Source organism: Cannabis sativa, unplaced genomic scaffold, assembly GCF_029168945.1.
Source record: "Cannabis sativa cultivar Pink pepper isolate KNU-18-1 unplaced genomic scaffold, ASM2916894v1 Contig5, whole genome shotgun sequence".
In the NCBI taxonomy this organism is placed as follows: Eukaryota; Viridiplantae; Streptophyta; class Magnoliopsida; order Rosales; family Cannabaceae; genus Cannabis; species Cannabis sativa.
Window position 1 is genome coordinate 247,245 of NW_026870041.1, and position 11,300 is coordinate 258,544.

The 11,300-nt window shown below is 30.0% G+C and overlaps 2 protein-coding genes across 3 annotated transcripts; one reads left to right on the forward strand and one right to left on the reverse strand.

Moving 5' to 3' along the window:
- The first annotated feature begins 645 nt into the window (after nucleotides 1-645).
- Nucleotides 646-1,796, forward strand: LOC133033374 (uncharacterized). Its single transcript, XM_061108092.1, has one exon. The coding sequence runs from the start codon at nucleotides 871-873 to the stop codon at nucleotides 1,591-1,593; it is 723 nt and encodes a 240-aa protein (XP_060964075.1). The 5' UTR covers nucleotides 646-870; the 3' UTR covers nucleotides 1,594-1,796.
- Nucleotides 1,797-4,118: 2,322 nt separating this feature from the next.
- Nucleotides 4,119-7,430, reverse strand: LOC133033364 (nicotinamide adenine dinucleotide transporter 1, chloroplastic-like). 2 transcript variants are annotated; one of them, XM_061108081.1, is made up of 9 exons: nucleotides 6,911-7,430; nucleotides 6,699-6,782; nucleotides 6,157-6,263; nucleotides 5,906-5,954; nucleotides 5,667-5,776; nucleotides 5,170-5,264; nucleotides 4,958-5,046; nucleotides 4,787-4,881; nucleotides 4,119-4,698 (listed from the first exon to the last, which is right to left on the reverse strand). In XM_061108081.1, exons 1-9 carry the CDS (start codon nucleotides 6,987-6,989, stop codon nucleotides 4,351-4,353), a joined length of 1,056 nt encoding a protein of 351 aa, XP_060964064.1. In that variant the 5' UTR covers nucleotides 6,990-7,430; the 3' UTR covers nucleotides 4,119-4,350. The 2 variants fall into 2 exon arrangements, with proteins under 2 accessions (XP_060964064.1, XP_060964063.1); XM_061108080.1 differs by having other exon boundaries at nucleotides 5,667-5,785; nucleotides 6,911-7,428.
- Between the last annotated feature and the right edge of the window lie 3,870 nt (nucleotides 7,431-11,300).

An 11,300-nucleotide genomic window follows, 5' to 3' on the forward strand; every position in this document is an offset into this window, starting at 1 on the left:
TTTATAATTGATTAGCATACTATATGAAATTCAATACTTAATTATATCAATAACTATACAACACATGACACATTAAATCTCTTTTAAAAGTGTCAGTGTCGGCCCTGAAATTTAGTGGGTCATAGGAAAAAAAATATTTTTAGGTTCTCATTTAAAAAATTAATATGATATTTTTCAAAATTGATAAAAAAAAAAATGTATAATTTTAAAAGGGGATAAATTTTTTTTTGAACCCGTGAGCTAGGTGAGCCCTAGACACAGGCCTAGCCCGCCTATGCTAAAGGCTAGTCCTGAGAAGTGGCACCCTAATCTATGTTTGAAATAAAAAGACAAACTATTTGGTTACTGAATTTCATTACCTAAATAAAAAGAGTATTGTTATTTAGAGTACTGATTTGTGATTCGTTATCAATACTCTATAAAAATTATTATATTAATGTGGTATTTGGTTGAAAGTAATGAAATAGACTAGAAGGGAAATGAGACAAATTTATTTTATTACTTTATTTAGTTGTATTTTAAATTATTGAAATGGAATGAGTTTTCTATTATTTTGGTAGAATAACACTATTCTATTATAACTTTTAACCAATTATAAATCGTCATTTATAGAAAGTGTTGGACACTAGTAGGAAATAGAGAGAGTCAAACAGAAACTATTAGACTAGTCTAGTCAAGACTATTACTAGACAAAGTAATTAACCTCTTTTTCACAACCTCCCATAGATTTTAGATCACCACCCTTAGAATTTTTCTCGGAAAATGAAAAATAAACCCACTTTTATTTTCTCTCTCTTTCTCTTTCACTTTCTCTTTTCTCCTCCTAAGCCCTAATCTATCTTTGAAACATATTTTCATGAAATAAAAAAAATGCATTCGAGTCCTAAAAACAACAACAACAACAACAACAGATCCATTTTTGAAAAGAAACAATCAACAACAAAAAAACCCATAAGTACTCTCTCTCCTCATCCTCAAACTCAATCATTATCATCATCAAATTCACCATTCAAATTCAAATTCAACCTCAATTTCACAACTATAAAACAAAACCCTAACCACACCACTCACCTCAAAACCATGGCTGCTCTTCAAAGATTCAAGCTCCTCGCAACTCAGTGCGGCGTCACACAGAGCCCCACACGTAGCCCTAGAACTTCTCCGGTCATCCACCTCCGTCGCCGGAAAACTACCCTCCGTATGCTTCTCGGCCGATCAAAAAGCACCGTCAATTACCGTACTTCTCCTCCTCGACAACGAGACTCCAATTCCAATTCCAATTCCACCTCCTCCGTCATCGACCGGTTTCGATTCCTCAGGGCTGCTGCTACGGCGGCTCCGGCGCCGGAGAAAGCTACTCCGGTGAAGAGGAACAGTCTTAAGGAGCTTTTCGGGTCTTCTTCTCCGGTTGAATTGGAAGAAGAAGAAGTTAAAGGTATTTATAAGGAGAACAGAGTGTCGGTTATGGTTGTCGGGTCGACCCGATTACAATCCGGGTCGGGTTCTCCTAGACCCGCGGGGTGGTCGGGTTTCCGTTATAGGTCGTTATTGAGGAGGACGTGGCGCCCTATGCTGGTTTCTATCCCTGAGTAAATTAATTAAGTTAATTAATTAATATTAGAAAATTGTTAAATTAATTTCTTTTTTCTTTTTTTTTACATTTTTGATCCTATTTTAAGGATTAATTCCAAGAATTTTACTCTAGATTTTAGCTAAGGAATGAAAAATCATATCGATTTGACACCCAAAAAAGAGAAGGAAAAAATCGTTATATAGGAAAAAAAAAATTAGCTTAATTTGGTTTTGACGTGTGATATTTTTTTTTTATGGTAAGTTTTTATTTCTAAAAATCCATTAAATTCTCTAAGTATTAATTCATTAGTGTTGATATAATTCAAATATATATTTTTTTTCCTTTCTTGTTTAATCTGCTGTTAAATGGTAAGAAAATAATTTAAAATAAAAAACGATTGCCATAGGGAATAGGGATTATAAAATATTGAATTTTTATAATAAATTACAAAATAAATTCTTTATTAATATTTCTCTTTTTGGCAATGATTAACAATATAATATAATATTTGTTGTTATTTGATCCAATAATTTTTTATGTCGGTCACATCCAGCAAATGTAATTAAATTTATGTGTTATTGAAAGTAATTATACTATAATATAATATAATATTCTATATGATGTTAAAAAATAATTACAATGTAATTAAATTTATGTGTTATTGAAAGTAATTATACTATAATTGTATAATTTAAAAGAAAAGAAGAGTTATTATACTATGTAATTACTAATTTTTTTTATTTTAAACATTAACTACTAAAATTTATTAATTTTTTTATAATTATAATATATTTTAAAATATAATAAGTAATTATACAATTATTTCTAAACACACATTATAACTAATATCATCCAAAGTTAAGAAAATATATATATTTATGTACTTTTTTTATCAAATCAAAGTTAAAAGTAAATAATTAAAAAACTATGATTGAGATGATCATATGCCCAAAATACAAAACAAAGAAAAAGTTAGCTTACACTTTTTGAGTTGCAAGCTAAGTATAGTGAAAACGTGTATAAGTGAATTTGATATATGTGAGTTCAAATTAAAAATGTCACATATTTGTATTATAATATTGAATCAAATTAAAGTTCAATTTTGTGATTAAGAAATTAATAAAAGAGTCTTAGAAAAATAAGAAAGTAGTAGTATATAGATCATATAGGAGTAGGAGTAGGAGTAGGAGTAGGAACAAAGCAATTCTTTTTACTCAAAAAAGTAAAAGTGGAATTTGGACCAGACAGCTCATGGAAGACCATAAAACATGCAAATAAAGCTTTCATTTTTATGCCCCAAAAGCATAAGAATTCCCTTCCAATATTTAAATTTTAGCAAGGATACAAAAGAAAAAGAAAAGAAACTTACTTTTGAATATCCTAGTGTTTAAAACATAAGATGTTACACACTAATATAAATTGGATTTTTCTTAGTCCATTACATGAAGATATCACTCACTAAACATGGTCAACAAAAATGAGCTATAGAAGTAAGAATGAAAATTCTAATAACACATCTAACTAAGGGCATTAATATTGGGGCACTAGTAGTGTTTAGCACTTCTAGATATGTCGCGTTTCGATTGGATAGTGATACTCCCTAAAGGTTATTATATTAAACTATATAGGATTTAATACTTAATTTGACCAATTAGCGATATTAACACATAGGAGAGTGTTAAGTATTACTGGTGTCTTTTAACATTTCTCTCTAACTAAAGGTCTAATGAAATTTTAATAAAATATAAAAAAGAATGTGAATAGCGCTAGATGAGTGAAAAATTTTATTATCTCTATAGTTTGGAGTGTTTTTATTTTTTTTGGCCTTCGAGAAATTACAATTCAAATTTCTTTTTGAAAAGAATCAATTTGTTCTATAAATAATAATGTACTTATTTAAAATATAAAAACTGTAGGAAAATTCAGAATGCATTTCTCTTAAACTAGTGCAGATGCACCCTTATTAGTTTTTGTATGCAAGAGACTTTTTTGTCTGATTTTTTTCATGATCGTGTATATTATAGTTATTTAAAATATTTTGCAAAATTATGAAAAATTTAGAAAAATTGAACGCACTGAAAACAAGGTTCAAACTATTTATTGCAAGTGTGACTCTTTTATTTTATATGCACGTGAAATAGATTGTTTGAACATTGCAATCTATATTGTAAATTATTTCAAATTTCTCAAAATTTTCTAAAATGTTTTAAACAATTCTAGCGTACACAACTATAAAAAAAATTAGACTATTTTAATTGCTCAAACAGATAAGAATGAATCAGTGCATATTATAAAGGTTCATTATTATATTTTTGAAATAATATAACTGCAATTCTTTCAAATCTTAGATAAATATATCTCAATTATATATATTTTCTTTTATTTATTGTATAGACACTAGATGGATAAGGTCTAAAAGATGATAAGAATATTATTTTTAGGCCCAAGAGATGGAAAGTGACATTACTCAAAGAAAGGTGAAGAAGATGAGAATGGTCCAACTCCAACATAATCATAAATCAATTTCATGTGTCATTTCATTCCCTTTGAAAAATAAAAATACATTTATATTATTTGCTTGCTTGCACATTACTTAACAAAGAATTGTTCAAACTATATTCAATCAATCCAACACAAAAAGTTTCCTCACAAAAAAAAAATGCAATTACAAATTACTTATTCACCTTTCAAATAAATCTGACTCAATTCTTAGTACTAGAAATTCACTAAATATGATAAGAACATCAATTAGTGTCATGCTTTGTTAGCACCTCTCATTAAATTGGTGTTGTTCTTGTATTTAATTGGGATTGAGATTGGCCTAAAACTGATTTGTTATTTTCTTTCACCATCTCTCCATTCCCATCCGATGTTTTTTTCGGGTAATCTTGTGAATTATTTTCGTCGGGAGGAACAAGCCCTTGCAAGAATCTATGTATCATCTCGTAACTTGTAAAGGTTATGATGGCGGATGGGGTTGTTCTCAATAGATTGGTAGCGCAGCCTCGGTAGAAGCCGGGAATACCTTCTTTTCTAAACACCTTCTTAACACAATCTATAACCCCTGCATATCGTACCTCAGTATTTCGGGAATGCCCTTGTTCTTGCAACCTCGAGCGCACAACCTTTTGGCACCGTAGAAAAACAAAACATAAGAACATTGTTTGTAAAGAAAATTCTCAGTTCGAAGAGAGGGGTTATGACCGAACATACCTCGTGAGGGTATGTCAATACCGATGCAACTACTTTCGATATTGATGAGGCAATTGCAAAGCTGCCACTGTTTAGCTTATCAACAGTTGTATTATCTGAGAATTTTCATATTTAAAATCAGCAAGCTTTAGAAAACAAACGTTAATTTAGTAGAATCATAAACATAATTACTTTTTTTAGCTATGTAATACTTGATCTGCTCGTATGCTGGAAACTGAATCGCGACATGGCTTACTCCCACCAATGAGGGCAGGACTCCACTGTTTTCAAACCAATAAGATATAGTGTCATGATTTCTTAGAAGAGAAAAATTGAAAAGGAACATAACTGTTACAATCATTAGCTCATATAAAAGTTCCCATCAAAGAAATACAAGAACTAACCTATATAATCCCCGAAAGCCCTCCTCGTGTGCAATCCTGGTTAAAGCGGAAAATATGCTTTTGTATGGAATTACATCAGGCCTCATTCCCTGTGTCTATATGAAAATGAAAAAGAAAAATAAATGTACAGAGTGACATAAAATTTTATATCTGAATCGATTAGTTAAGCACGAAACCAAGAATCTGTAGACACTGTTGTTATAGCAATGAAATTGAGCTAACAGTAATAATACCGAAAAGGGCAACTTTTGGACGAGGTATGTATGCAAATCAATTAGTAATCCCTGTCTCTTTTTTCATACACCACACATAAAGATTATGCTTTGCCTAACATCATTTACTATTTTGTATATGAAAATACTTGGAATGAACAGGCCTATAATCTGGTAATGGCATACCAAACATAATACGATCAATCGTGAAAGGAAAAATTTTGGCATTCTCTGTATATTGTATGCCGATGAATCAGGTTAAAAATGTAAGACTGCGAAACTTACTTGAAGCCTAGTCTTTACAACCCACAATGGATTTGTTGAAATAGCTGTGGCGGCCCCTGCACCAGCAGCTGCTACCATGTTTGCGCCTATTGTGAGGTGATGGCTGTCGTCTGCTACAGCTACAAACACAATAGTTTGTTAAAAGAAATAAAGCCAACAGACCCAACAAAGGCAGTTATAAACGGCTCAAAACCGAGACAAAAGATCAAACGAGTAAATAACACCATTAAGAAACCAACCATGTGAATGAAGAAGGTGCTTTAGTCGCTCATATACAGTGAAATAAACCTGCATATGAATTAAAAGAAAAAAATTTGTCAATGGGAATATACAATGCGCTAATACGAAAGGATGAAACAATAAAAACAAATGATATCAGAAAGAAAAAGTTTCAGAAAAACATTCTATTGAATGTGAATTTTCAATATTTTCCACGCAACATGATAAAAATGGTTTTACTATAAAATCAAGGAGGAAAAACAAAACTCACCGCCCAATTCGGAAGTAAGGCTAGTATTGTTGGTGAAAGGCCGCGATACAACCCCCGCAAACCTTCAGTTTTTATTATGTTCTCTAAACTGGAGACAATAATACTACCTGTGCAAAAACCAAAACAGAAGAAGAAACATTGGTAACTCACTATGAATTTAACAATAAGCAACTAACACTGCTAACTTGACTTCGAATTATGCTAGTATCTACCACATATGTCCAAGTTCAATAACTAAAATCTAAGCTTATAAGATGGTATTCAAATATAGTAATCCTTTACACAATCATAAACATAATTCTAATAGGTCCATTCCTCTTGGAAAGTTGTATGTAGCAAAACTAATTTGAACCATACAATATCGGTTTTCGATGATTCGAAAAGAGCCATGTATTGAATCATTAACACAGTACTGAATTCAGTCATCACAAAAAGCAATCCATTGAATGAACAGATTATATTCAAAATTAGTAATTGTCATTATGCATACTCTACTCTAACTATAGCTTAATTTGTTGTAAAGGACATAGAAACTAGTTTACCTTTATGGCCAGAGGGAACTCCATGGACCTGCAACCTTGTCTTAATCACATCCAAAGGGCACACAAATGTAGCAGCAATAGCACCTAAAAAAGGAAAAAATCCTCAAAAGATCAAAATCTCAAATCCCATTTCAAAAATCAAAAACAGAACCTTTACAAAAACAAAAAATTCAACGAAATTATAATTTAAACAGAAGGGGGGGAACACTAACCAGCGGAGGCTCCAGAGCCAGCATGAACTATGAAATCTCTAAAGGTTTGCCCATCTGATGATCCGCCATGTCCACCCATCTCAGAAGCTATTATTCACAATGTTTTAACAAAACCCAAGTGAGATATCATGGTGAATCGTCGTGTATATATACATACGCATGAAATTGCATCTGGGTCTGTTACATTGACCTCAAAGACTGGATTTTGAAAAGGTAAAAGCGAGAAAGAGAGTGTCTTTTGGTTTTGGGGGACTTGGGTTTCTTCGTAGAAGGGGTTTTAGGCGGTGAGTTTGGCTTTAGGATGAATTGGGTCAGAAGATCAAGACGTGTTTGGTACTTTTCTTATGTTGAGTTTGAGAGTCTATGAATCGAAAACGAAACTGGGTTTGGTTTTTGTGAATGAATTTGTAGGTTTCTAATCTCAAAATTCCAAATATAGAAAAGTGTTTGGGTTCCACTGTTTCATCTCATCTCTCTCACCACTCAATTTAGTACCCACACATTTTTTTTCTTTCTTTTTTAGTTATCTTTTGTTTTCTTTCTAATTTGTTTTTTAAACTTTAATTTATTATACATGTAAAAATCTATCATCTTACACTTAGTCCTTTTCACATTTTCAAACCAATCCAATCATGTTTAGACAATTTTGTCCATTTGATATGGTCAATTTTGTATAATGTAATCAATTTATAATGTTTTAGGAATTTTATGACAATGTATAATGTAATTGTTATTTTTGGTAAATAATAAATTTGTGAGAAATTCAAAAAATTTAATATCATAAAAATAAGATTTAAATAGTCTGTTGAATATAAATATTCTTTATAATAAATTATTTCAAATTTTAAATGATAAATCATTGAATAGGTATCATGATATTCTTAATTATTTTTTAATGTAAATTATGAATTATCACTAACATAGGATAGGAGCTAAAATATGCTATATGCTCCCATAATCACCTAAAGGGAACAATAATATGTTCATTAATTGAATGAAAAAACCAAAGCAAAATCAAATCATTTTGTTCTTGTTTTGATTGAATATATATATATATGATAAATCATTTAATAGGAGATAATGCCTTTTTTCTTGAAAGGGGAGATATTGATTATAATTATGCATAGATTGCTCATTTATATGTACTTTGCTTTTTGGCTATTATTTTTATTTTATTTTTCATTTATTAGATTTATTGTAAATATTTTTTCTTTAACGTTAAACAATAATAAGTTGGGTTGGCATTTTGTGATGAGGTGATGAGCAGTTTCAAGGCCCATGGCTAGTTTCATTTGAAAAATACTACTTTTATTAATCAATTAATCAAATTTACCTCTACTTTTATATTTATTTAAAAAATACCTCTTTTCATGTGTATTTTACCCAAAATACCCTGACATAACAGAGTCACATGGAGAGTATCTTGAAGTGACAGGGGTAAAATTAGTATAGTGTTTAAAAAAATAGGTAAAAATGATAGACTTTAAAAAAGAAGGCAAAAATAAAAGAGTACAATATAAAAAGGGTATAGAGTGTAATTTTCTCTTTTATAATTGGGTTAAGTAATGAGTAATGTATTACCACTTCTTCTTTGAATATTAGCCTGAATGGAAGCACTCTTGGTAGGATTATTTCCAAGTGTGCCTTAATGCAAGGGGACCCATATCCCCTTATATTTTTATTTGGACAACAAAAATACTTTCAAGACTTATTAAGGAGGCAGTTAAAAATGGGACTATCTTAGGTATTAGATTGAGTAGAGGAAGTCTGATTTTGTCGCATATTTTTTTCGCAGATGATTGTATTTTGGTGTGGGTTAGACTAATCTAGTTGAGGCTAGAGACATTTAGGCTTGTCTGGAGAAGTTTTGTTCATGGTCTAGACAGCAAGTTAACAAGCTCAAATCCATCATAATTTTAAGCGAAAATATTTTAATATATATTTCAAAAAAAAAATTATATACACAGGTAATATTTTAATATAAAAAATAATAATTTAGAAATGTAATACACGTATGATATAAATATATTTCAAAATTTAGTAGTTCAGATATATATTTCATTATTATTTATATGAAAAATATAATTTAAAATAAAATTAAATATTTCTTTATACATGTACAATTTTTTTCGTTTTCTTTTGAATTCGTTATTTTTTATTTTAGATTGTTGTTAAAGACATGAAACAATAATATTTTATGTTATTTTATTATTTTTTATGTGAAGAAAAACATATTTTTTTAATAAATAATTTAATTTAAAAAGTAATCAATCTAAAATAATCGATCTAATCCGTATTTTTGCGAATTTAATTGAATAAGATTTGAGTTATTATGCGAATGGAATCAGATTCAAAATATAAAATCTGTACCTTAGTGCGAATTAAATACACTATAAACAAAATAATACAAATTGAATTAGACGAACGACTTCTTTTTTTCTTTCCAAAAGCTAAAAAATGATGGAAATTAGAGTGTTGGAATATGCAAGTCTAAAAGTAAAACCACAAGAAGCTGGTTTTTGACCAGTTTTTCAAATTTGGGCTTTTGATAAAATAGGCCCAGTCCAAAGGTCAATGTGGGCTAATATTTAGTAGCACTGATGACCCAGTCCAATCTGACTATGGCCCATAAACCCCGCCGGGTCGTCCACGGCCCAACTTTTCTATCTTCTTGTTCCCACCTTTGCATGACTCACACTCAAATGCATCATTCCATTTTTTAATTTGTTCCTAATTTATATATATTTTTCTTGATGAACTTGTTCCTAAATTCATAGCTTGAATTCTGATGTTTTTATTGTAATCTAAATTTCCTTATTTTATTTTTTAATAATAACCAAAAAAAAAAAAATCTCCTTTCCTCTTTATACTTTAAATAATAAATTTGTGATCGAAGTTGTGATAAATTCGAATCGATGACTTGTTGCCTATTTATCCTGCGGGTACTGTTACTATTTTTGTGGATGTAGCATGTAGAGATTCGGGGTCGTTGGTGCTATCATTGCCAAAAATAATGTCGTTGTGGTGTTGGAAACATTGACTGTCAGGTTTGATATATTACTTCTGATCCCCCTTCAGGCCAAAACTATTGTTCTTCTCCATGCAATTTCTCTTTGTTTTTTGTGTGAATGTCAAGGTTTGGTACTCCATTCGAATTGTGAGGTGTTGGTTGATGGTAGGGCTGTACAAAAATTTTCGTAAACCGCCCAACCCGAATAATCCGACTAAACCAAACCGACAAAACCGAAAAAAAATACAAACCGACATAACTTGACAAAATTCTAAACCGCCCAATCTGTAAATTGGGCGGGTTGAATTTTGACCCAAACCGCCCAATGAACTCGCCCAAACCGATTTAACCCGATTTTCAGCTTTTTTTTTTTTTTTTTATATATATATATATAATATATAATAATATATAATATATATTAAAAAAAACTCAAACCCTAAATTGAATTTAGATTTGGAATATTATGTATTTAATGTTATTAATTTTTATTTTAGTTGAATCTGAAAAAAAAAAAAAAAAATCCTAATTCGGTTTGGGCGGGTTAACCCGCCCAACCCGTCGGTCGGGTACAGAATTTTTTTTTTAAAATTGGGCAGTTTGCATGCAGAATTTTATAACCCGATCTTTATGTTGGGTTGGAAAATATATAGTATAAACCGACTAAACCGACCGATGTACAGCCCTAGTTGATGATATTTCTTTTAATTAAAGCTCTTTACTGGAAAAATAAGTACCAGTTGATTCTTCTCGTAGGACCTTTACATAGAGACGAGTAGAGCAATCACTACTTTTAAAAAAATTAAAAAAATATATTTTTTAATTAGTGACAATATATATATAATTAAATATAATATTAACTACGACATATGATAATTAAATTATTTTACCTATATTAAAATATTAACTTTGGTATGATGCATATATGTATATATAGGAAATGTTGAATAATGGTAGCTATAGAGTTAGTAGTTTTGTTGGGTTGGTGGAGTATAGGTCTCTTCTTGAGTGGTTGATTGTCTCTAATTTCCACAACATTTGTCACCCACAATACACTTCTATATATCTTCTAATTAGTATATGTGATGATCATTCATCCTTCTCATAATATTATTGAAAAATTAATTTGGTTGAGAGATATTACTTTTGTCTTTATTAGTAGTGGTATGTCTAGTTTTTGTATACACATTATAATTTATTGGTACACCATTCTATGTATATTTAAGATAGAGTAAGTCTACAATACACTTATTAAGAATGTTTCATTAAGGATGTTTCAGTACATTTTTTATTTGTATATTTTACATTCAAGATAATATTTTAGTTTTCTTTTTTTATTTTGTACATTGTTAATTATTTAAGACCAACTATAAATTTTATAAA